The 27,148-nt window shown below is 41.5% G+C and overlaps 1 protein-coding gene across 1 annotated transcript in view; it reads right to left on the bottom strand.

The window, feature by feature from the left end:
- LOC129696256 (cytochrome P450 7B1) overlaps positions 1-16,744 on the bottom strand; it is a 216,325-nt gene extending 199,581 nt beyond the window's left edge. The window contains 1 exon segment of the mRNA XM_055633981.1: positions 16,356-16,744. Coding sequence (XP_055489956.1) covers positions 16,356-16,435 — 80 coding nt within the window. The 5' untranslated portion in view covers positions 16,436-16,744.
- Between the last annotated feature and the right edge of the window lie 10,404 nt (positions 16,745-27,148).

Genomic DNA, 27,148 nt, shown 5'->3' with positions numbered 1-27,148 from the left:
GTACATGAATCTCTGCTGTACTATGCTGCAAATTTTGAAAAGATAAAATAAATCGTCAACTGCTTTGAAGAAGAAGAATCTGCTGCAGTCAGGATCGTCAGTGAAATCCTGCAGAAAAAGTCCCTCCACTGCATTGTGCTCATTGCTTCCAATTTTGCACATTTCCACAAGCTATCACTTCCCTTGAGAAACGTTTCAAAAAAGTAACTGACAATATTCGTAACGTTCTTGGCGATATAGGTAAAGACATACACGGAAATGTGAGAGTGATTTTAGCTAACAAATATCTTAAAGAAATACAAAACATAGCTAAAGTTCTCAAAGGTAGTTGTAACACACAAGATATCAACATGAATATAGAGTCGGTAGCTTGTTTCGAGTATGCACCAGTGACCTCAGCTGGGGTAGAAAGAAGTTTAAAGAAAAATAATCTTGATGATTGAAGTCACAACAGAAGCATACTCTGTCTGACAGACGACAATTATCTGACACCAGATAATTTGGAAAAAAAAATCCTAGTAATTATGTGCAATCAGGCAACTTTGGTCATTTAATGAAATATAACTTTATATTATTATTTTAAACCATATTTTGGTGATGGAAATAAATTATTTTATGCCTTTTTTTGTTATAACTGCTTTTCGTGCTTTTTTTGTAATTTTATAATGCCTTTTTGCCTGCCTATTTCAGAGTTTTATATTGCCTAAACATCCTGGCTCTAGTTATCAGTAAGAAATATAACACCTAATCTTTTGAATTATTTTAACATTACAATTGTCAAAATTGTGTTAGGCATTTTGCATTTCAAAATTGATATATTGGAAAACAAATTCAAAATTCACATAACTCTGGAGGGAATCAAGCGAATGACTTCAATCATCAAGATTATCACATATATTTGATCTCAACTCAGCATTAGTATTGGCTCCAAATTTAATTTACAATATGTTAAAAATGAGACAGTTCCCACTCACGTTACAATTACTCTGACAGTGGAACCATTGCCAAGAATTAGGCAAGAGAAAATATCTTCAGCACCCTTTAAAAAACATATAAAATCAAATCACTAACTACATCCCAAATTTGGGAAAAGTTATTTTAAAAAGATAAGAATTGTGTTTTTTGAACTTTGCATACATTCAAATGTTATTCACAATATTCTAACATTTACTGTCATACAGTCACAGTGAAAAAACCTCTGGAAATTTTAACATATATCTGGGTTGAGATATGAGCTAAGAAATGCCAATTGAAAATAGAAATCTTTCATTTTCACATTACCCAGTAATAATGTTCCTAACCAAAAATTTAGTTGTTAATGAGAAACTACTCCCTCTGAATTCTATTCCTGTTCGCACTAATGTTTTTACACATTAATACAACAAAAGCTGATCAGTATCCAAGAAGTTAACAGTATAAAATGATGGCCAGCCTTATTTCAGCAAAAGAATCACTGCCAAGCACTCCAGGAATGCAATCCTTTGTTTAATTTCTTCATCTCCTGATAACATCATGGATATGGTTTATCACAAAGCTATTTGCCTATTGGAAACCTACCTTACAGGTTGGGTTGAAAGTGGCTGACATTCTAGAGCAGAGTTATTCTGCACAGCAACAACCACTTACAGCCCATCTGCCACTTACAGACCATACTGACCACAACACTTAACTACGCTTACACAAGTCCCTTACACAAATGATGTGCCCCTCATGAGGCCTGAGGCCCGAGGCCCTCTACTCCTTTCCTATCCAAGTATCTGTTCAAATACCTTTTCGATATTATAACTGTATCTGTCTCTACCACTTCCAATGGAAGCTCATTCCATACAACCACCATTCTTTGTGGGAGCTGTGGGAGAAATGTACTCGGCAGATCTCATTTAAATTTCTCCCCTCTCACCTTATAACAGTTTTCCCCAACCCTATGAAAAATACTATATCCTCACAATTTTATAAACACCTGTAAGGTTACCCTTCTGTCCCCAACATTGAAATGTGAATGAACCAAGTCTATTATAGCGGCAGATTTTTATATCGTTCAAAAGTTTACTCCCCCTAGCCACTTAAGAGACGACATGGCTTTTGGAGAATGTCGTAATACACATGTGAGCTCTCCATGAGACTTTCAGAACTTCTAAACAGATAAACCTTCATAACACACTTTTGATTAATAGTTTCTTTATTGTTAAAGAAAAACAATAAGATATTCATTCGGCCTTCTTCTCTGACTCGTACACTTTAATCGTCGTCAAACTCCAGCATATCGCTTTTAAACATTTGAAAACTCCTTGTGTCTTGACAAAACTCTACATGGTCGCAGGGTGTTCCTTCTGCCATGTAGTTCTAAAACTAAACTAAAACTAAGCTTCTAAGCGAAAAACCCAGCAGCAAACACGCCCCTGATTACGTAATAAATCGCACCCACATAATAATGGGCAGTCTAAAATTTAAAGACAAATGCCATAATTAATGACACACAAAATATGCCAAATGGCCACTACATACCGCCCCTAATTGTTCTGAGTGTATAACGAGGCAATTATTAATAAACTTCAAAGCCTATCCTATCCAATTGTTAATAAACATCAAAACCAAACCTATCCTAGCCACTACAACTATCCAATCTCTTCTTATAGGTTGCCCATTCCAGGTAACATCCTGGTGAAACTCTTCCACATTCTTTCTAATACTGCTATATCCTTCCTGCATTGTGGCAATACGAACCTTTTGGAGATTTACTTAACTTTAGAGATAAGCACAGAAACAGGCCCTACAGCCCACCGAGTCTGCGCTAACCACTGATCACCCCATATGCTAAAACCATCCTACACACTGGGGACAATTTTACAATTTTAACAAATTAACCTACAACGTCTTTGGAATGTGGGAGAAAACAAGAGCACCCGGAAAAAAACCATGTGGTCACAGGGAGAATGTACAAACTCCCGAGATCTCTGGCACTGTAAGGCAGCGACTGTCCCACTGCACCACCATGCCACCCCCTACACAAGACTAAGTATTGCGTGACCAATCTCTTGTACAGCTGCAACTTGACACACAAAAAGGAGTTGGTGATCGCCAAGCCAATGCTTGGTCTCACCGATGTAGAGCAGCTGACACCTAGAGCAGCGGATGCAATAGATGAGGTTGGAGGCGGTGCAGGTGGCTAAAGCGACAAGTGCAGCATTTCCTGCAGTTGCAAGGGAAAGTACCAGGGGAGTGGGTGGTTTAGGTGGGAAGAGACAAATTGACCAGGGAGTTATAGAGGGAGCGGTCTCTGCGGAAAGCCGAAAGGGGAGGAGATGGGAAGATGTGGCCAGTGGTGGGATCCCGTTGGAGGTGGCAAAAATGTCAGATGATTATCTATTGTATGTGACGGCTGGTGGGTGGAAGATGAGGACAAGGGGGACTCTGTCCATGTTACGAATGGGGGGATGGGGAGTGAGAGCGGAGCTATGGGATAGAGAGGAGACCCTGGTGAGAGTCTCATCTATAGTCAAAGATTCAAGATTCAATAGTTTATTGACATGTGTCCCTGATAGGACAATGAAATTCTTGCTTTGCTTCAGCACAACAGGCATGATTACAGAACAGATCAGTGTGTCCATATACCATTGTACACATATGAATAAATAAACTGATAAAGTGCAAATAAACAGATAATGGGCTATTAATGTTCAGAGTTTTGTCCGAGCCAAGTTTAATAGACCCCCCGTTTGCTAAAAAAGGAGGACATCTCCGATGCCCTGGTTTGGACTCCTCATCCAGGGTGCAGATGCTGCGTAGATGGAAGAATTGGAAGTAGGGAATAGGGTCCTTACAGGAAGCAGGGTGGGAAGAAGTCACTAAACAACTACACTTTGAATTTGGAGATAAACCACAAAAACTATTATCTCGTCAACTACGAAAACTGGTTAGGGAAAAAACAATTTATAAAATTAGATCAGATATGGGAGAAATAGTAACACTGCCCAAGGATATCAATGATAGATTTTTACAATATTATCAAATACTTTATTCAACCAAAACGACAGTGTTCTGCAAGAATGGAATCATTTTTACAGAAATGTAATCTTACAGGTTCAGATCTGAAAGAGAGGGAATTATTAGGTGCTGAAATATCAGTAAAAGACATTGAAGAGTCCATTAGATCTTTGAAAAACGGAAAGGCCGCAAGCCCTGATATCTTAAACTCTGAATTCTATAAAAAATGTCATGACCTGATTTCTCCACGCCTACAGACATTATATAATTATGCTTTTACCCAGAAACTTTAAACAAATCAACAATAACACTTATACCAAAAATGGATGACCTTGAGGATCCAGGTTCATATAGCGCAATTGCTCTTTTAATCACTGATCAGAAAATATTAACTAAAATTTTAGCCCATAGATTTAATTTAATGATTCATAAATTAATACATCCCGATCAAACAGGTTTTATCCCAAAACGTTACTCATTTTATAATCTGAGACGATTATTTAACATTATATATTCAAATAGAATAGCTAATGTAGATTTAGCAGTCATCTCGTTAGATGCTAAAAAAGCATTTGATCAGGTGGAATGGCCCTATTTATTTTCGGTGATGGAAAAATTCCAACTGGGTGAGAAGTTTTGTACATGGGTTAAACTCCTATATAGTAACCCAACAGCTCGAATGTTGACAAACCAAACGTTATCACCTAAATTTAATTTATCTAGAGGTTGTAGACAAGGATGCCCATTATCTCTGTTACTATTCGTCCTTGCTATTGAACCACTGGCAGAAAGTGTTAAGAGTCCACCCAGAAATATATGGGTATCATACTAAAGATACAGTTAATAACATTTCTTTATAGTATAGTATCGTATTGTATAGTATAGTATAGTATAGTATAGTATAGTATAGTATAGTATATCTTTATTGTCATTTTCCTGAGTACTCACATAACCAGAGGAAACAAAAAAACATTGCTCAGATACACAGATGATGTATTTCTATACATTACAAATCCAGAAACCAGCATTCCAAACTTGGTAAATCTTATAACTCAATTTGGCCCATTTTCAGGATATAGAATTAATTGGTACAAAAGTAAAATCATGCCAATAACGGAACTTAACCTACATACATTGCAACAATCTCCTTTTAAAATAGTCTACGAAAAATGTAAATATCTAGGAATTTATGTGACGAAGAAATATACATCTTTATTTAAATTAAATCCTGCGCCTTTACTTAATAACCCGCATAAGAATATTCAGTATTGGAAAACACTTCCCATCTCAAAGCTCGGTAGAATTAATGCCATAAATATGATTTTCCTTCCACAATTACTGTACCTTTTTCAATGAATTCCAATATATCTCCCCCAATTTTTTTTTAATAAGTTGATTCTATTGTCACAAGTTTTATTTGGGATTATAAGAACCATAGAATAAGTAAAAAACATTTATGTAACTCCAAGATGAATGGATAATTAGTTTTACCAAATTTTTTATTTTACTTTTGGGCAGTTAATATTAAAAATATGAACTTCTGGTTGGAAGATAGGGTTCAACAACCAGATTGGTTAAAGATGGAAAAAGGAAGATTGTTTACCTTTTGAAATTGGCTCGATTCTGTTAGCTCCCATAAAACTGAATAAAAAAACCTATAGTGAAAATCTTATAATCTATAGTGGTATACGAATTTGGAAACAATTAAAAAAGACTTTAAAATGGATAATTTATCACTCTTTCTCCCCATTGTAAATAATCCTTCATTTAAACCTTCTGTGTTGGATAAAGGTTTTGTACAATGGAAAAGTTATGGAATTAAAAAGGTGGGACACCTTTACAGAAAAGGTTTTTTTTTTTCATTTCAGGAGTTACAACAGAATTATGGACTACATTCAAATACATTTTTTTGATATTTACCACTTAGAGATTATGTTAAATCACATACACAAGAATATAGAACTAGGGACCCAGAGATCCTTGATGAATGTTTGAAAAAACATCCTAACACAGATAAATTAATACCTCACATTTATAATATTATTTTAGATAGTGAGGTCCCATCGACAGAATTATATAGACAAGCATGGGAAAATAAACCAGCTCAACCTATAATGAAAGATATTTGGGATGAAAGTCTACAACACATACATCAATGCTCGTTAAATGCCAGACATTCTTTAATACAATTTAAAGTACTATATAGACTGCACTACTCTAGAACAGAATTACATAGAATTTTTCCAAATATTTCTCCTATCTGTGACAAATATCAATATTCAGAAGCTAATTTAACTCATGCTTTTGTAAACTGTATAAAAATTAAAATTTTCTGGACGGATACTTTAAAAATTATTTCTGAAGTTGTTAATAGCCAAAAATAATAATATTAGGAATATCAGAACAAAGCCTAAAACTTATAACAAGCCAAATAAATTTCCTTGATTATAGTATAATAATTGGGAAAAAAATATTAAAATTTAGGAAAAACCCAACCCCCACAATTAAAATGTGGATTATGGAGATGTCTTGAGACCTTACACTTGGAAAAAATTAGTCTTGTCTTAATTGACAAACCTGAATAATTTGCTAGAATATGGTCTCCATTTATTGATTTTCTGAAAGGGTAAATTGGTCCAGCACGGAAACTTGACTGGAACTTGAACCCAGGATTAGATGAATTGTTACACTTTATAATCTACGGACCTATCTCCAAAATTGTATTATTGGTAATTTATCCTATTTTACTTCTCTTTCTCCCCCCCTTCTATCTATCTATAAAAAAAATAAACAAATAGAAGCTGTGTTAATATGTAATTGATAAACGAGGACCCCAGCTATTTTGATAGCCGGGATCCCAGCTATTAACAATATGTAATTGATAAACAAATTGTGTTTTGATTACGATATGTATATGCTTCTAATAAAAATATTATTGAAAAAAAAAGAGAAAAGTACCAGGAAAACTTCTGTTGATTTTACATTCTGATTGAACATCATTTAAAAAAAAGGAGGACGCCCAGACAAAAACATTGACATGTATTGTTCAGAATTTCTGGCTCTTCACTTACTCAGAATCACTTAACTACGGTTTTCAAATAATTATTTGTTTTGGAAGCAGACTCTGACGGCTGATCCAAGGTATTCATCCAGTGAAATGTTTGTACTACATTGTGATGATTATTTTTTTTTAAATAAAGAAAAAGCCTAAACAAACAGTGAAGATAGACAAAAATGCTGGAGAAACTCAGTGAGTGAGGCAGCATTGATCGAGCGAAGGAATAGGTGACGTATCGGATCGAGACCCTTCTTCAGCCTGATGTGGAGGCGGGGGGGGGGGTGGTGCGGGAAGAAGGAAGGAAGAGGCGGAGACAGTAGGCTGTGGGAGAGCTGGGAAGGGGAGGGGAAGGAGGGAGAATGCAAGGACTACCTGAAATTGGAGAAGTCAATGTTCATACCGCTGGGGTGTAAACTGCCCAAGCGAAATATGAGGTACTGCTCCTCCAATTTACGATGGGACTCACTCTGGCCATGGAGGAGGCCCGGGACAGAAAGGTCGGATTTGGAATGGGAGGGGGAGTTGAAGTGCTGAGCGACCGGGAGATCAGGTTGGTTAGTGCAAACAGAGCGGAGGTGTTGGGCGAAGCGATCGCCAAGCCTATGCTTGGTCTCACCAATGTAGAGCAGCTGATACCAAGAACAGCAGATGCAATAGATGAGGTTGGAGGAGGTGCAGGTGAACCTCTGCCTCACCTGGAAAAACTGGATGGAGTCAAGGGGGAAGGTAAAGCGACAAGTGTAGCATTTCCTGCGGTTGCAAGGGAAAGGGGAGGGGTGGTTTGGGTGGGAAGGGACAAATTAACCAGGGAGTTACGGAGGGAGCGGTCTCTGCGGAAAGCCGAAAGGGGAGAAGATGGGAAGATGTGGCCAGTCAAGGACCCAAACAGTTTTTCCAGGTGCGGCGGAGGTTCACCTGCACCTCCTGCAACCTCGTCTATTGCAGCCGCTACTCTAGGTGTCGGCTGCTCTACATCGGTGAGACCAAGCGTAGGCTTGGCGATCGCTTCGCCCAACACCTCCGCTTGGTCCGCAATAACCAACATGATCTCCACGTGGCTCAGCACTTCAACTCCCCCTCCCATTCCAAATCCGACCTTTCTGTCCCGGGCCTCCTCCATGGCCAGAATGAGTCCCACCGTAAATTGGAGGAGCTGCACCTCATATTTCGCTTGGGCAGTTTACACATAAGTGGAATGAACATTGACCTCCAATTTCAGGTAGGCCTTGCTTTCTCCCTCCTTCCCCTCCCCTTCCCAGCTCTCCCACAGGCTACTGTCTCCGCCTTTTCCTTCCCGCCCCCCGCCTCCACATCAGTCTGAAGAAGGGTCTCGACTCGAAACGTCACCTATTCCTTCGCTCCATCGATGCTGCCTCACTTGCTGTGTTTCTCCAGCATTTTTGTCTACCTTCACTGTTTGTTTAGGTTTTCTTCTTTATTTTTTTTAAATAATCACAATGGAGTACAAAAATTTCAATGGATGAATATCTTGGATCAGTTATCAGAGTTGGATTCTAAAACAAATAATTATTTGAAAACCGTGGTTAAGTGATTCTGATTAACTGCATAGCCAGAAATTCTGAACAATACATGTCAATGGTTTTGTCTGGCCTTCCACTTTTTTACTTTTTCTTTCTTTTAAATGATGTTCAATCAGAATGTAAGATCACCGGAAGGTTTCCTGGTACTTATTTCTGTAGAGTACAGGGCACTTCCTCAAAGAAAACTTACAAAATTCTTAAGGGGTTGGACAGGCTAGATGCAGGAAGATTGTTCCCGATGTTGGGGAAGTCCAGGACAAGGGGTCACAGCTTAAGGATAAGGGGGAAATCCTTTAAAACCGAGATGAGAAGAACTTTTTTCACAGAGAGTGGTGAATCTCTGGAACTCTCTGCCACAGAGGGTAGTTGAGGCCAGTTGATTGGCTATATTTAAGAGGGAGTTAGATGTGGCCCTTGTGGCTAAGGGGATCAGAGGGTATGGAGAGAAGGCAGGTACGGGATACTGAGTTGGATGATCAGCCATGATCATATTGAATGGCGGTGCAGGCTCGAAGGGCCAAATGGCCTACTCCTGCACCTAATTTCTATGTTTCTATATTGGTTTGTTACAAGCACTTAGTCACTAGATTTCATCTTAAGCCAGCATAATTTGGCATCATCTACAGGATGATATTTTTGGCACTGGGTAGTATGTACATTGTTCTGTGGTGATTAGTGAACTCTGTGGTAATTCTGTACTTTACTCAAACAACAAGCCATGTTAGCTTCCAATGATTCTTAAACCTCATGTACAGTCATGAATCCCACAGAACAATTCCTAAATAATTAGTTTTCTCCTCAACTGTTTGTTGGGTTTAGTGAGTTAACGTTAAATAAAAATTTAAAACATACATATATAGCAATAGTCAATGCTTGTAGTGTAGGAAGGATTTTTTATGTCATCCACTCTCGCATCCTACACCCTACGGGTAATTTACAGAAGCCAATTAACTTATGGTCCTGTCCCACTTAGGCGAGTTTTTAGGCGACTGCAGGATGCTATACGGTCGCCACATGTTCGTGGGTAGTTGCCGAGGAGTCGCCTTCATGGTCGTGAGGAGTTCCCGCATTCTGGGAACTAGTCGCCGCCTCATTATGGTCACCACGAATTTTTCAACATGTTGAAAAATTAGTGGCGACTAGAATGAAGCAGCCGTGGAGTGTAGAGAGAATTCTCGTGCTCAGCAGCAGGTCCTAGTGGGTTGCCAGGAGGTCGAAGGTTCTCGCAGGTTCTCGTAGGTTGTAGCCGGTGCTGACCAGTGAATTTCATTGGCTCATTGGAAAAAAAAACGCAAGCAGTAGTTTGCAGAACCAAGGATAACCGACCGGAAATGTTAAGGTCCTGTCCCACTTAGGCGACTTTTTAGGCAAGTGCAGGAGACTTGGCGCTCGCCTCATGGTCGCCACATGTTCACTGGTGGTCTCTGGTGAGTCTCCTTCATGGTCGCGAGGAGTTCTCGAATTCTGTGAACTAGTCGCGGCCTCAGTATGGTCGCAGAAAATGTCTCAACATGTTGAAAATTTTTCTGCGACCAAAAATTGGTCAACATGGAGAAAATCAATACTTTTGTAGTCGTAGGTGCAGTTGTAGTGGGGTCGCCATGCAGTTGTAGGTAATCGAGGTCACTGTAGGTAATTTTAGTTAATCTCCTTTGCTGACCGGGCAGTTTCATTGACTCTTTGGGGGAAAAAAATGCAAGCACGAGTTTTCAGAACCAAGGAAAACCAACCGGTAATGTTAAATGCCCGCCAAACTGCACAGCTATGTATCTCTGGCTTATTAAAAGTTGTCTGGCTTCTTAAAAGTGTCTCCACTCGTTTTCCCTCCTTCTCCCCTACCCCTCCCCCTGCTCTTTTAAAGGACTTACCGTACACTGTGCTAGCCGTCTTAACTTTCCTGTTCATCGCGGTGTGTGTCTGTATCACCTTGGCTTTTGCACCGTATGAATGTTAGACATCGCTCCCCTGCTTTCCCCGGCCCCCGCCTTTGCGATATGTGTGTGAGTGTGAGTGTGTGAGTGTGCGTGTGCGTGTGCGTGTGCGTGTGTTTCACTCTTGACACTCACCGTTCCACTTCCCGGTTTTTCAGCGAGTGCCGCGAGTTTGACATTAGCCAGCAGTCTGCTGAAAAATCACCTAAGTGGGATAGGCCCTTCAATGTCCACCGAGCTTCACAGTCGGGTATCTCTGGCTTCTTAAACGTTCTCCTCACTCCTTCTCCCCCCTCTTTTAAAGGACTTACCATACACTTTATTCGTCTTAATTATAGTACCAACCTTCCTGTTCATCCCGGTATCACTTGGCTTTGCACCGTGTGAATTTGACTCAAGACAGTGCTCCCCCTGCTTGCCCTGTCCCCCGCCTGCATAACGGGCTAGTGATGGAAGCGATGTGTGTGTATGTGTGTGTGTGTGTGTGTGCGTGTGTGTTCCACTCTGTTTCATCACTTTAGCTCGGATACACTTTAGCTCACCATACATCGCGTGTAATCCATTTGGAGTAGCGTAGCAACAGTACGGGTCATGGGTCGTGACCCGACTGCCGTGAAACCTCCCTATACCTGTACTGCACATGCATTGATAATAAACTTGACTTAATTTGGTTTGGCATTGAAAAAGAAGTGGAAGAAACCATGATTTATTCTACTGCGGTATCTAACTTATATGGACACGAAAATGTTTTACAAATATGAAATTTCACTGACCCAGGGCTATTCCTGCTGAAGCTTTCACAATACCTGTAAATCCTCTCTCTAGGTATGTGCCTGAACAGGCTTCAAAAACCTGTTACTGTTGATCCTCTTTAAGGGCAAGTACTTACCTGCCATTCCTATTACACCTCCCCACCACCAACTGGGGAGACCACCAACACACTTTTCCTTCTGCAGTCTATTATCCTTGCATTTGCATCCAGCAACATGCTGATCTGACCAGCACCTGTTCCCCACATCGCACCCAGTCCATAACTGGCAAGATGACTCCTAATTACAAGACAACTCCTAGCTACAATTCTATCATCCGCTCAAACATTGAGCTTAAAACCCATCTCCTTCAACCAAACTACCTCGACAAGCCTCATAACCTCCACTCATCATTCCCAGCAGCCAACTCTTGTCCTCAACCCTCCTGCCATTTATCAGGACACATATGCCCATAAGTCCCTAATGATTTCAGACAACTCACCCAATCATGTACCTCCTTCCCATGCTGAACACTGACCCTCATTACCTGAACTTAACCAATATCCATCTTTTACTCGACAAGGGTCATGAAGCCATTGAGCACAGTAAGTGCTTGACTTATTTAGCAATTATACATTCCTAAACTTCCCGGCGAAAGTTCCAAAAACAAAATGTTTGATGTTGAAATTAAATGATTTAAGCCTTGACCCAAAACACCACCTATCCATGTAGGTATGTTACAATACTTACCTTCAGTGGTGCTGCAATTCTGCCACTGGCTGTGTGCGCGATTTTGGCGCGTTTGAGGGGTGGGGGGGCGTGGTTAAAACGCGTTTTTTTTTCCGACCTCGTCCTAAATTATATTTTGTTGGAGTGCAAGATGTTGCTAAAGAATCGTTCCGACAGCCGTTCTGTGTGTTTTTAAAAAAATTTGCCCGACAAGTTAATCGCTGAAGTGATTTTAAAATCAGCTTCTGAAGCTGTCGACGCCGACAACAGGGCCGGATTTTATGTAGGGGACAGGTAAAAGAAAGTAGTTTATTTTTATGTATAAAAGTGTTTCTTAAGATGTATTTAATTCACATTTTAAGTTGCGAAACGGTAATTTAGTCCCCGAACGAACCGGCAGTGTATTTGCTGCCGATATGGGGGACTAAATCACAGCAACTTCAACGATCCAAATGGTCCCGTTCCAGAAAATCCCACTCGCAAGCTGATTTAAATGGCCATTAATTTACAGGTATTAAAAACTAAATTCCTTCCATTTGGCCTATAAACCCATGACAATGAGATTTAAAAATTATGTTATATTCTGAGTTATTGTGTGAATGTTATTTGGACACTTAGGCTATTTAAAAATGTTAATCTATTTTTAAGAAATGGATAGCTGTTTAGATCTAGTAATTGAATTTTGTAATTAGCTACAATTAGGTAAATAACTAACTCTATGCTTTAATTTCAAGTCATCTAAGTAAGATTGTTTCATATTTGTTTCAGAATGCTTCAATCTATAATAAGCAAAAATTTCTTTCAGTTCTCTTAAATTTTAAGAAAGTTATAGGCTTTTAAATGTTCTCGATCACAGCTTTTGTGTTAAGTCAATGAAAACGCATTGGGGAACAAGATGCCAATTTCCGAGTATGAAAATGCCCATAACTTTTTTAATACTGAAGATATGAAAATGAATTAGGTGTCAAATTAAACTTATTTTTATGCTTTATCTGATGGGATAAATTAAAGACTTGATTTTTAAAATCTCAAAATTTTGTAACATTGCTAATCCATGTTCTCCAGAGATGTTACCTGGCCAGCTGAGTTACTCCAACACTTTGTGTCCTTTTGTGTCATAAAATGTCTGTTGGTTTGCTGTGTACTAATTCACTGATGTGCCTTTTGAGTTGTGTATCAATCAATTTCTGGGTTTTTCCTCTTGTAGAAAACACAACGGCCAATTTGAACAAGTAATCTTCAATTAGAATAAGCACAGTTACTCCTGGATATTTTGCATTTGTTCACGTTATGGGAGTAGAATTAGGCCATTCGGCCCATCGAGTTCTATGCTAATCATGGCTAATCTCTGCCTCCTAATCCCATTTTCCTGCCTTCTCCCCATAACCCTTGACACCCGTTCTAATCAAGAATTTGTCTATACCTGCCTTAAAAAGTCCTCTACAGCCCTCTGTGGCAATGAGTTCCACAGATTAACTACCCTCTCACCTCCTTTCTGAAAGAGCACCATTTAATTCTGAGGCTAGACTCTCCCACCAGCAGAAACATCCTTCCACATCAATAAGCCCCCCCCCCCCCCCCCCCCCCCCCCCCCCCCCCCTTAACCCAGTGAGCAGAGGCCCAGTGCTGTCAAGCGCTCATCATCTGCTAATAGGCCTTTTTCACGTGGCGACTTGACACAAGATGTAGCCAGAGTGAAGTGGTCATGGTCTAGCACGATATCACACGATATAACGGGGGGGTAGACAAAGAGTTCCCACGGTACTCGGCATTTCTGTTATTTGTGCGAGTGACTTGTCCGTCTCCCGAGCTTTCCCGTTAAATCTTGAATGACATTGTAAACTGTCAAGTGTAATTAAATCAACACGTGGCACAAATGATATCACTTTTTTTTTCACACACTATAAATATCCTCCCTTGGTTGAATTGATATATACACACACAAAACAGAGTTTTACTGTGTATGTGGGAGACACAGATGGAGTGAGCACAGTTACTGAGGCAGAGTCTCTCAGCCTGTGTGAGAGGGAGGGAGGGAGAGAGAGAGGGGCACACACAAGGTGGATGTGAAATCTCACCTGCCTGTTTCAGTGACAGACACCCACCGCCAGTAAATGAAGACACCCCCATCTGTCTCCCCCTCCTCTCCCTCGACTCCCCCACTGGGACAAATCAGGGCCAACAACAGATGACCTCAGCAGGGTATTTTGAAGAAGGGTCCCGACCCGAAATGTCGCCTAACCCTTTCCTCCAGAGATGCTGCCTGACCCACTGAGTCACTCCAGCACTTTATGTCTATATTTGGTTCCCTGATATGCCAATTGTTGGCTAGGGATAGTGTGATCCCAAGAGGGAACCAGCGTTGCAAACCTTGGACTGGTTAACCGACATTTACAGCATGGGGGATGGGGGATGGGGGGGGGGGGGGGGGGGGGGGGGGGGGGGCAGGAGGGGGTGGGCGGGGGAGAGAGAGAGATAGTGTAAGTTACCTAAAATTAAATAATTCAATGTTCATAGTGAACACGGACACAAAATGTTGGTGTAACTCAGCAGGTAAGTCAGATCTGGGAAGAAAAACATAAAAAGCTGGAGTAAGTCAGCATGTCAGGCAGCATCTCTGGAGAAAAAGTATAGGTGGCGATTCGAATCGGAACCCTTCTTCAGACATCCTAATCGGAATTGAGTCTGAAGATGTGTCTCGTCCCGAAACATCACCTATTTTTCTCCAGAGATGCTGCTTGACTCGCTGAGTTACTCCAGCTTTTTGTGTCTGTCTTCGTTTTAAACCAGCATGTGCAGTTCACTCCTTTACACGGGTCTCTGGAGAACATTGATTGGTAGCGTTCCGGACCCTGCTTCGGAAAGGCATCGATCGCTGGTCGGCGAGGACTCCGAGCTGTATCTCTCAAAGAAGTACATGTGAAAAATTTCTCACGGACCATAAAAATGCGGGACCTTTCAGTAAAGTCCCTTTTAAAGATTATAGTTATTTTCTTGAATCTCATTAACATAACTCATGAATAAGTTGATGTCCATATGCGGATGCAAATCTTTATTTTTTTAATTCAATCCCACAGAAGACAATTTTTACTCACCTTCTGTCCCCTCTGTCCAGCTTCCGGGTTCACCGTTCGCAGGAGTTCCCACGGTACACGCAAGAGTCAGTACGGATGTCACACTGGCCACTATGTGCATATAATGTTGCAATGTTCAACCACAAGTGTACAAGTCACTCTTGGAGAAATTCAAGCTTGTTTGAATTTTCTCCCGAGTCACCAAGTTACACGAGTACCTGCCGTTAGCGCCACGGTGGTCCACGAATGCCGTACGGTTATCGCACGAGGTTCCCACGATGTTCAACTCTGGTTAACTTTTGCGTCAAGTCACCCCGTGAAAAAGGGGTTTAATCCACTCATTCCTGGAATCATTCTTGTAAACCTCCTTGGGACCTTCTCCAGGGTCAGCACTGGTTCGTCAGTATTTTGTCAAACATCCAAACAATAAAAACCCATGTCTCAACAAGTCATTGTGAAATTCAGTAGCTTATTAAACACTTTGCCAATGAATGGTTCTGACAACAAAACTTGTTTACATTTTTGTCTCCAAAACCTCTGAAATAATTTTCCATCTTGAACTGATCTACGTTGCACGATGATTCCAATGCATTTCATACATTATAAAATAGGCGTTTTTTCTTATTTTACAGTAAAACTACTGAATTAAAGTATCCACGCCAAGCCGAAGTACAGTGTTCTCAGCCGAGGCCCTCCCTCTCTTATTGCGGAGCATTGGACCGATTGCAATTAGTACTAGGCGATAGTCACATGCTGAAACTACAACGATACAGGCACTTTTGCAAAAGTTACAGGTCAAATCCAATCTGATCAGAGAATCCGTCCAATGCAACGCCAAGACAGAATAGAAAAACTCAGTGGGCTTTAAAACTGAAGATGTTCCCAAAACTTGGAAGTCTGTGCTCTACGTTACCGGAGTTCATTTTGGAGACAGACTGTTAAAATTACCGGCTGGCTCGGATGATGGTGCCGGGGAGAGTTGGGAGTACGCTGCCACTCTGGAAGCACGCACTCCTGCAACAGAAGCAACACATTGCAGCCAGTCAGTGGTCTCTTGCATGCAAACTCTGAGGGGCGGAAATTATGCCTTCTTACTTTCTAGAGAGTTGCAATCCTGAAAATCTGACCGCGGCCGATTTTCATTCATACTAAAGCGAAACTGCGCCGGGCGTGAAAATGCGGCTGACAGTGAAGTTTGGGTCAGAGTCTGGGAGAATTCACCTGGTGTCCGCCAAAAACGACTCCTCCCCCACCCCTGTCTTCCAGCCGGCAGCTCCCATAACTCTTACCTGAGCCTCCTTCCAGCCACCAGCTTGAACAGGAGCAGAGCGACAGCAGCGAAGATAAGGCCGAGCAGCAGCGGCGCCATTCCCGCGGCTGACCTCCGTGTACGCAGCAGACGGCGCCACTAACCAACCTAACCCAACCCAACCCACGCAACTCTCCTCCCAGCCCCAGCCCCAGCTCCCTCGCCGCAACTTGGGGAAGGTGACCACCTCCCTGTGTACACGCATGCTCCCTAGTTCAACAAACTCCTCCACTGCAAATAGACACAACATGCTGGAGTAACTCAAGTGGGACAGGCAACATCTGTGGAGAGAGGGAAGGGGAGACTATTCGGGTCGAGACCCTAATGTCCCCTCCACTGGAAAGCTGCTGCAGGGCAGGGATTGTGCTCGGAGCCCGTCGTGGGCTGTAGAAAACAAGGCGACGCATTCTCCAACTAAACAGTTACCCCCTGAGTCTGTGTTGGAGGAAATAGTTCAGACCCAGAGACATCCTGAGGACTGACATAGATTGAGGTAGTCTGAAGGACTGGTGGAGAGGAATTGGGTAACTCGGACTGGGACATCGGGATGTGGAATTGGTACAAGGGGATGAGGGCAACTTGAGGGACTGCACCATTGGGGGTGTGGAATACCACGGAAATGGAGCAGAGGAGAGGGCAATCGCAAGTGTCTGGTGTGCTGCAGTGGAGGGTCCCTAGGAACTGGTAAAGGGGAGGGGAAATCCTGAGGGATTGGAGTGGAGAATCTTCAAGAGATTGTAATACTGTATTAGTAAGGAATCCCGAGGGACCTTGACAGTGGAGATGGAGAGTAGAGAGGTGTGAGGAAACATGAGAAACTGATATGCCTGAGTGAGATAAACGGAGGGACTGATGCAGTAGCTTGGAAATTCTTAAGGTCATAATTTATAGGAGCAGAAATAGGCCATTCTGCCCATTAAGTCTACTCCGCCATTCAATAATGGCTCATCTATCTCTCACTCCTACCCCCGTTCTTCCCATAAGTCCTGACACCTGTACTAATTGACAGTGGGTTCCGGAAGGGGCAGTTTCTACGATTTTTAAACCTTCATAACATTTGTACTATTTTACCGATCGGAACAAAACTTATTTGATTTGCAGCAGAGGAGAATGGTGAGTAAGGTGGCAAAAAAATCATAGCGCTATGGGGGATCGTTTTTGCGCAAATTTAATTACAACGCAGACAAGAAGTGGTCAAGATGAGAGTTTTAGTAATAGTAGAGATAGATAGATTGCGCTGCCTAAACATTTAGTTCCAAAGGACTCCATTTACAACAGGGGGTGGCACAGAATCCAGCTCTGGGCAATCAATAATTACTAGCTCATGCAGTTGTAAAGTAATGCTACTCCACCCCAATGAAGAACATTAATTTCTCCATTTCTCTGCCTTACTGATATTTGATCAGCCTAGATAAATCCAGTGTCTTGAATCAACTGCTTCCCCGAGCTTTAATTGTCACTTAGATCCTCCTGCTAAAACATGACTGGCCTAAAACATGAACACAAAATGGACCATGTTATCGCCGCCAAGACAGGAGGGCAGAAATTCAGGAAATAAATCACTCGGCCTCTTTATGTAATATGTCACAGGACGTTCAGATTGTACCTTGACATTGATACATAAATTTTCATTTCTATAAATTTTTACAAGCCCAATTTTTCATTGGTCTCCCTTCCAATAATGTGGTGATATAGTTTCTGGGACAATTTATGAAATGTTTTAATGTTATTGTTTGGACTTTCATTGTAATAGGAGAAATGTAGTGAGGTAAATTCCACGACTATTGAAAAAAAAAGATTATATTTCTGTTACACTGCTTTTGTGTTTTAAAACTTGACCAATGAAGTTTAAATTCTGATAGTGCTGGAATCTGGAGCAATGGTGGAATTATACAATGAGCATAATGTTAATTGGCAAAGAGACTCCGATGAGTCCTTTAGTGATTAGTTTGAATGAAAACTAGTTTTCCAGAGATTTGCTGTTAATGTTAATAACTGACATGAGTTTTTTAAGTGACTGTTGGGGGCTACCTGTATTGCTCCATTTACATTTGCACCAGCTGCCTTTTTAACTCTGTTGTATCTGATGAGGAAAGTCGTGTTAGTTCAGGCTTGGGGCTTAGACTAAGTCTTGGTATCAGACCCGGGTCTGAAAGGAGATACATGCCTCTTCAGAACCCATGAGGAATCATTGATTGGGGAATGGCGTGGGATGTTAAAAAAAAAAATCAAAAGATTGTGGGCAGGGTCTGGGAAAGAGTAGAGAGTAGGGATTTGAGTCTTGCAAAGTTGTTGGGAGAAGATCAGTGGGTGAGTGTGTCAGACACTCCGTGATTCAAGTGGAAAATAAGATTGACTGTTGGAGGAGGTAGGTGAGTTGAAGCGTATCTGGTGTCCTAACCAGGCACTGCCTTTTGACCTAGTTGTCCTCTGCATAGAAACATAGAAACATATAAATTAGGTGCAGGAGTAGGCCATTCGGCCCTTCGAGCCTGCACCGCCATTCAATATGATCATGGCTGATCATCCAACTCAGTATCCCGTACCTGCCTTCTCTCCATACCCTCCGATCCCCTTAGCCACAAAGGCCACATCTAACTCCCTCTTAAATATAGCCAATGAACTGGCCTCAACTACCCTCTGTGGCAGAGAGTTCCAGAGATTCACCACTCTCTGTGTGAAAAAGGTTTTTCTCATCTCGGCTTTAAAGGATTCCCCCCTTATCTTTAAGCTGTGACCCCTTGTCCTGGACTTTCCCAACATCGGGAACAATCTTCCTGCATCTAGCCTGTCCAACCCCTTAAGAATTTTGTAAGTTTCTATAAGATCCCCTCTCAACCTCCTAAACTCCAGAGAGTATAAACCAAGTCTATCCAGTCTTTCTTCATAAGACAGTCCTGACATCCCAGGAATCAGTCTGGTGAACCTTCTCTGCACTCCCTCTATGGCAATAATGTCCTTCCTCAGATTTGGAGACCAAAACTGTACGCAATACTCCAGGTGTGGTCTCACCAAGACCCTGTACAACTGCAGTAGAACCTCCCTGCTCCTATACTCAAATCCTTTTGCTATGAAAGCTAACATACCATTCGCTTTCTTCACTGCCTGCTGCACCTGCATGCCTACTTTCAATGACTGGTGTACCATGACACCCAGGTCTCGCTGCATCTCCCCTTTTCCTAATCGGCCACCATTTAGATAATAGTCTGCTTTCCTGTTTTTGCCACCAAAATGGATAACCTCACATTTATCCACATTATTCTGCATCTGCCAAACATTTGCCCACTCACCCAGCCTATCCAAGTCACCTTGCAGTCTCCTAGCATCCTCCTCACAGTTAACACTGCCCCCCCAGCTTAGTGTCATCCGCAAACTTGGAGATATTGCCTTCAATTCCCTCATCCAGATCATTAATATATATTGTAAATAGCTGGGGTCCCAGCACTGAGCCTTGCGGTACCCCACTACTCACTGCCCGCCATTGTGAAAAGGACCCGTTTACTCCTACTCTTTGCTTCCTGTTTGCCAGCCAGTTCTCTATCCACATCAATACTGAACCCAATAATGATCGTCCTGCAACAATTTGTCTAATTTTCCTATCTCCAGAATCTTCTTAAAGGAGCATTGTTATGTAGGTATGTTACAAAACCTACCTGAATCATGTCTGAGTATCTGCCCCGCCCCGTGTGTGTGATTTTCGCGCTGTTTAGAGGGGGCGGGTTTAAAACGCGATTTTTACTAGGCTGTTCCAATCGAAAATGTTCAGCCTAGTAAATCATTAACGGAAAATCGCTGAAAGACCCCGTCGCAAAAGGTATTATTATTTTTTATGGCCTTGTATAATATTTATAGTAGTTTAAAAATCACTCTCTCACTCCGCAACCTCTCGCAGCCCCAGGGTTTTATAAAGCAAACAATTAAAGGTATGTACCTTATTTTTACATTAAATAGGGCTTGTAATTAACCCTATATATAAAGTTTTCTATAGCGAGTAGTTCATTTTGGGCTCTTTATATCCCGCAGTATTTTTCTGGGCATTTGAGGGCACAAATCCAGTGCAATGTGAACGTTCTAAACCAGCGCGTTCACAGGAACCCACTAGAAAGCTGATTTAAATTGACTTTAATTTACAGCAATTGAACACTAAATTCCTTCCATTTGGCCTATAAATTGATGTAAATGAGATTTAAAAATCATGTTTTATTGTGAATTATTTGTGAATATTATTTGGACACTTGGGCTATTTAAAAATGTTAATCATTTATTAAGAAATGGATAGATATTTAGATCTAGTAATTGAAGTTTGAAATTAGCTACAATTGGGTAACTAACTAATTATATGCTTTAATTTCAGGTCATCCAAGTAAGATTATTTTATATTTGTTTCAGAATGCTTCAATCTATGATAACTGAAAATTTCATTCAGTTCTCTTAATTTTTAAGAAGGTTATGGGCTTTTGACTGTCCACGATCACACCTTTTTTGTTATGTCAATAGAAAATCAATAGGGAACAAGATGCTAATTTCCGAGTATGAAAATGGCCATAACTTTTTTATTACTTGAGATATGAAAGTGAATTAGGTGTCAAATTAAACTTATTGTTATGCTTTATCTGATGGGATAAATTGCAGACTTGATTTTTTAAATCTCAAAATTTTGTAACATTGCTATGTTATGGGGGTGAAGATATTGGATGCACATCTCGTGTGAAAATTGCAATTCAAAGCCAGAAAGAGTTTGAATTTCCAGTGACAATGACTGTCCTAAAATAGTCACCATTGTGTTTACTTGTTCTGACACAAGGAAGATATTCAGCCCATTAGGTCCATACTGGCAGATGCATACTATTAGTCACTTTCGCTCTTTTCGTATTCCCTTATCTCTCTGCGGCCCTACAATTTGTTCTTTCTCACATGCCTACTCTTTCCCCTCTGCTAACTATGGGTACTTTACAGTTGCCAGTTATGTCCAACCAATCTGTCATTGTGCATTACTCTGTGGTAATTATATTTGCATGCAAGCGCATTGAAAGAAGCAGTATCATACAATCTATTTTTTTTTTGCAGCTTTTTTTTGCGATATGATACGATAGAACTTTATGTATCCCAGAAGGGAAATTGATCTGCCAACAGTCATAAAAGCATAAACTAAATGAAACATGAAATTAAAGTGACCAGTGGAAAAGATGGGGGATGTGCAAGGGAAGCTAGTCTCAGTCTACCCCACAAAAGCAGGGGGAGTTGTCCAGTTTGATAGCCACAAGGAAGAAGGATCTCCTGTGGCGTTCTGTTCTGCATCTTGGTGGAACCATTCTGTTGCTGAAGGTAATACTCAGGTTGACCAGTGTGTCATGGAGGGGGTGAGCTGTAATGTTCAGGATTCTCCGCAGTTTGAGGAGCATCCTCCCTTCTAAGACCGCCTCCCATGAAACTAACTCCACCCCCAGGAAGGAGCCAGCCTTCATGATGGGTTTACTCTCAGTAGATCCCAAATTCTTCTAAGAATAGGTCTCCAAACGCTCAGAACTTACTCTATTCATCATACAGAAGGCTGTGGTGGCCGTGTCGATGGATATATTTAAGGCAGAGATAGATAGATTCTTGATTAGTACGGTAATGTTTGCAAATCATTTCCACATCAAATTCACTTCCAGGAATGACATTTTTGAGGAATAAATCCAATTCAAGGGTCCCAACTCAAAAGGTCAGCTGTTTATCCGCGCCACAGATGCTATGTGATCCTCCAGCACTTAGTGTTTTGCTCAAGATTTGCAGTCTCACATGTCACTATTATAACATATAACAATTACAGCACGGAAACAGGCCATCTCGGCCCTACTAGTCCGTACCAAACACTTGGTTCTTGGTCCTCCAAAATATTCCAAATGGAATTTAAACTGGAGGTGGTACCTCATGGTGGTACCCCATCGTCCCCCTCCCCCACACCTCTCTCCCCCTCCCCTCTCTCCACCCTTACTCTCACCTAGTCCCATCTACCTGCACTCAGACCATAACCCTCCATTCCTTTCCCATCCATATGCCTATCCAATTTATTTTTAAATGATAAAATCGAACCTGCCTCCACCACTTCCACTGAAGCTCATTCCACACAGCTACCACTCTCTGAGTAAAGAAGTTCCCCCTCATGTTACCCCTAAACCTCTGTCCCTTAATTCTCAAATCATGTCCTCTTGTTTGAATCTCCCCTACTCTCAATGGAAAAAGCTTATCCACGTCAACTCAGTCTCTGCATTGTCCCTCTCAAAAGGCATAACCTGAAGTTTGCGACACCCAATGACAATACAAAACGCATGACTTTTCTGTATGCACTTTCATTATGGATTTGAATTGCATCCGATTTTCCAAAAATATAACTGCAATGTAGTAACATTATGTACCCCAGTTTTGTTATTTCAATAAAGTTTATTGAAAACTGATACATTTCTGTGCTAATATGCTTATTGCCTTGAAATCAGACAACAATCACCAACCAGTATATTAATAGACTTCATGCGTACCATAATGCGAGCATTTCAACTCTTGTAATTGGGTTCGGAATTTAGGATAATGGAATGCTATAGTTTCCATTCTAGAATTCAATTTGTTTCTGAACTGGAATTAGAAACAATGTGCCCGTCATAGGTCGCAAACTAATATCCTAATAATACATTGCAGTTTATCTAACATGTGGGAACTGAACTAATACTGGTGACTGGCGAACATAGAAACATAGAAAATAGGCGCAGGAGAAGGCCATTCGGTCCTTTGAGCCAGCACCACCATTTAATATCATGGCTGATCATCCAGAATCAGTACCCCATTCCTGCTTTTTCCCCATATCCCTTGATTCTTTTAGCCCTAAGAGCTAAATCTAACTCTCTCTTGAAATTATCCAGTGAATTGGCCTCCACTGCCTTCAGTGGCATAGAACTATACAACTGGATGAAAAAGTTATTCCCCATCTCAGTCCTAAATGGCCTACCTACCCCTTAACCTTAAACTGTGGTTCTGGCCTCCCCCACATATGGTGAATATTTTTCCCGCATCTAGCCTGTTCAATCCCTTAAGAATTTATACATTTTTATGTTACCACAAAGTAAACCCCTTAGTAATTTAGCTGGGCTTATGTAAACCACCCAGTCCTTTTCATACCATGTCCCACACCCTACTTCACATAGAAAACATAGAAACATAGAAATTAGGTGCAGGAGTAGGCCATTCGGCCCTTCGAGCCTGCACCGCCATTTAATATGATCATGGCTGATCATCCAACTCAGTATCCCGTACCTGCCTTCTCTCCATACCCTCTGATCCCCTTGGCCACAAGGGCCACATCTAACTCCCTCTTAAATATAGCCAATGAACTGGCCTCAACTACCCTCTGTGGCAGAGAGTTCCAGAGATTCACATATCATCCTGCTCCTGTCTTCTGCTCCATCAAATCTCCACTCACATTCGCCTCCCCTAATCCCACCACCTCCTCAACATTTGTGGAATTGACATAAATTTACTGCATGCCTCCAGAATTCTGCGTGAATCTCTGCTTCAATGCAAATGAATCACAATTGTTAGCATATGCAAATATTAATATAGAACTATCGTGAATGAATCATATTTGCATAGTTCTATATTAATATTCTTCCTCTGTGAGAAATTTCATTTTCGCCCATGAATGCAATGGCCTTGTTTCTCCTCAAACCTCCAAATATCAAGTTAATTTCATGGCGAACAAAACATGGCCCAATATAATTTTTTCAAAGTATTTATTTGGCATTGTAACAGTTTTCTTATTCATAAGATTTTGACTTTGAGGTCATAATTCCATCAAGTAATTAATTGTGATAAATTCAATGAATATTAAGTGAAAATATTATAATAAATCCTGAAAATATTCTAAAAATTCCATAAGAGCAGAATGTTAGAAGTTCACAGGTGAATCCAGCCAGCAATATATTGAAAGGGCATGTCTATGTAGAACAGTAAACTCATGGCACTTTTAATGTTAAAAGTGCCATACTATAGTTACCTTTCAATGAAAAAAAAACTTGCATTTTTATAGCTGCAAGCCAGAAGCCATACATGTTGTGACTGCAACTGGAATATGGTGTACAGGTCTGGTTTTCCAATCTGAGAAAGGATACCTTTGCAATAGTGTGAAAAGATAAACCACATTGGTCTGAAGAAAGGTGCCAACCCGAAACGTCACCCATTCCTTCTGTCCAGAGATGCTGCCTGTCCTCATGAGTTACTCCAGCATTTTGTGTCCATCTTCGGTGTAAACCAGCATCTGCAGTACAATTATCAGTCTGACAAAGGGTTTCGGCCCGAAACGTCGCCTATTTCCTTTGCTCCATAGAATCTGCTGCACCCGCTGAGTTTCTCCAGCATTTTTGTGTACCTTCGATCTTCCAGCATCTGCAGTACCTTCCTACCACATTGGTTTATTGGATGAGGAGAAATTCAATATTTCTGAAGTGCAATAGTACAGAGAGACATTAGCTTGGATGCTGTAGAATCTGTATGGTAGAACTGCAAAATAACCAAGGGCAGAAAATGTTTGTAGGAGTTGTGTACAGACCACCATACACCATACAGCAGTAGTGAGGTTGGGGATAGCATCAAACAGGAAATTAAGGATGCGTGCAGCAAAGGTACAACAGTTATCATGGGTGACTTTAATTTAAACATAGTTTGGCTAACCAAAGTGGAGTGTGTACGGGATGGTAGACAAAATTGCTGGAGAAACTCAGCGGGTGCGGCTGCATCTATGGAGCGAAGGAAATAGGCAACGTTTCGGGCCGAAACCCTTCTTCAGACTGATGCAGGTTGCTGAGCCACAGGGAGATCAGTTTGGTTAATGCGGACCGAGCGGAGGTGTTCGGCGAAACGATCGCCAAGCCTACACTTGGTCTCACCGATGTAGATCAGTTGACATCTAGAGCAACGGATGCAATAGATGAGGTCGGAGGAGGTGCAGGTGAACCTCTGTCGCACCTGGAAAGACTGCTTGGGTCCTTGAATAGACTCGAGGGGGGAAGTAAAGCGACACGTGTAGCATCTCTTGCAGTAGCAAGGGAGAGTGCCCAGGGAGGGGGTGGTATGGTTGGGAAGGGAAGAATTGACCAGGGAGTTACGGAGGGAGCGGTCTTTGATGGAGGACTATCTGTTGTAGGTGACAGCTAGTGGGGTGGAAGGTGAGGACTAGGAGGACTCTGCCCTTGTTCCGAGTGGGGGAACGGGGAGTGAGAGCAGTGTTGCGGGATATTGAAGAGACCCTGGTGCGAGCCTCATCTATGATAAGGGAGGGGAACCCCCGTTCCATGAAGAATGAGGACATTTCCGATGCCCTGGTGTGGAACACCTCATCCTGGCAGCAGATGCGGCGTAGACGGAGGAATTGGGAGTAGGGGATGGAGTTTACAGGAAGCAGGATGGGAAGAAGTGTAGTCTAGATAGCCATGTATACGGGATGGTTTTCCAAGCCAATATGCAGAGGAACCAACTAGGGGGCAGGCCACCCTAGACTGGGTATTGTATATTGAAGAAGGATTAGTTAGCGATCTTGTTGTGGTAATGATACTTAAAGGATTGACGGTGGAGATGCAATGGCAAAGATTTTAAGATTGCATGAATGAATTGCAACAATTGTTCATCCCTGTCTGGCATACAAATGGGGAAGGTGGCTCAACCATAGCTAACGAGGGAAATTACGCCTCATAGAAAATTTTAAATTATATTTATAAAATAAATAAAATCTGTTTCCAAATTGGCTTTCATAATCACATATATTTTGCCCAAATGTAGCAATATTTCTCTGGATATATTATGTCTGTATGATGAACATCAGATATCTTTGTCTCATTTTATATATCCATCTCACCCAGGTCCTCGCCTTTCACTCCATAAGCCGTCATATACAGCACATAATCCTCTGACATTTTCGCCACCTCCAATGAGATCCCACCACTAGCCACATTTTTCCATCTCCACTCCTTTCCATGAGGCTGTTCTCTCCGTAACTCCCGGTTAACTCATCACTTCCCACACAAACCTCCCCCTCCCCAGGTATTTAACCGCAGGAGATGCAACACCTGTCCCTATACCTCCTTCCTTGACTCCATCCAAAGACACCAACAGTGCTTTCAGGTGACCCAGAGGTTCACTTGCACCTCCTCCAACCTCATCTACTGACCCCGCTGTTCTAGATGTGGACTCCTATATCGGAGATACCAAGCACAGACTGGGCGATCGCTGAACACCTTCGCTAAAAGTCAATTATCAACCTCTATGTGGTAAACTGTATCAGCACCAGCCTGCCTGTTTTGTCAACCTACGTGTCCTCCTAAGATACAGCACCATTTACACTTAGAGACATAAAGTCACGCAGAATGGAGGCAGTCCCTTTGGCCCAACCGATTCTTAATGACCAAGATGCCCCATCTAAGCATGGGTTTGGCCCATATCCCTCTAAATTCCCTCTTCTATCCCCAATTCCTATTGAGATTTTTTGTTTCTTCATTATCAAACTTCTGTTCCCTTTTTTCGTGCCAAAGTAATTGATTCAACCGATCTCTGAATATACCATTTTCGTGCCTTTCTAATCTACTAATAACCAATAACCTTATAATTTGTCCTGGAGACTTATCCACTTTTATATTTTTCAAAAGTGTCAGTACTTCTTTTACTTTGAACCTCATAGTATCCATAACCCTCGAGAACAGTCAGCACGGGGGCACCTCAAGGCTGCGTGCTCAGCCCCCTGCTGTACTCACT

This window comes from Leucoraja erinacea, chromosome 4 (assembly GCF_028641065.1).
Source record: "Leucoraja erinacea ecotype New England chromosome 4, Leri_hhj_1, whole genome shotgun sequence".
In the NCBI taxonomy this organism is placed as follows: Eukaryota; Metazoa; Chordata; class Chondrichthyes; order Rajiformes; family Rajidae; genus Leucoraja; species Leucoraja erinaceus.
Note: the sequence above shows the minus strand (reverse complement) of the source record. Positions and strands in the feature narration are given on the sequence as shown.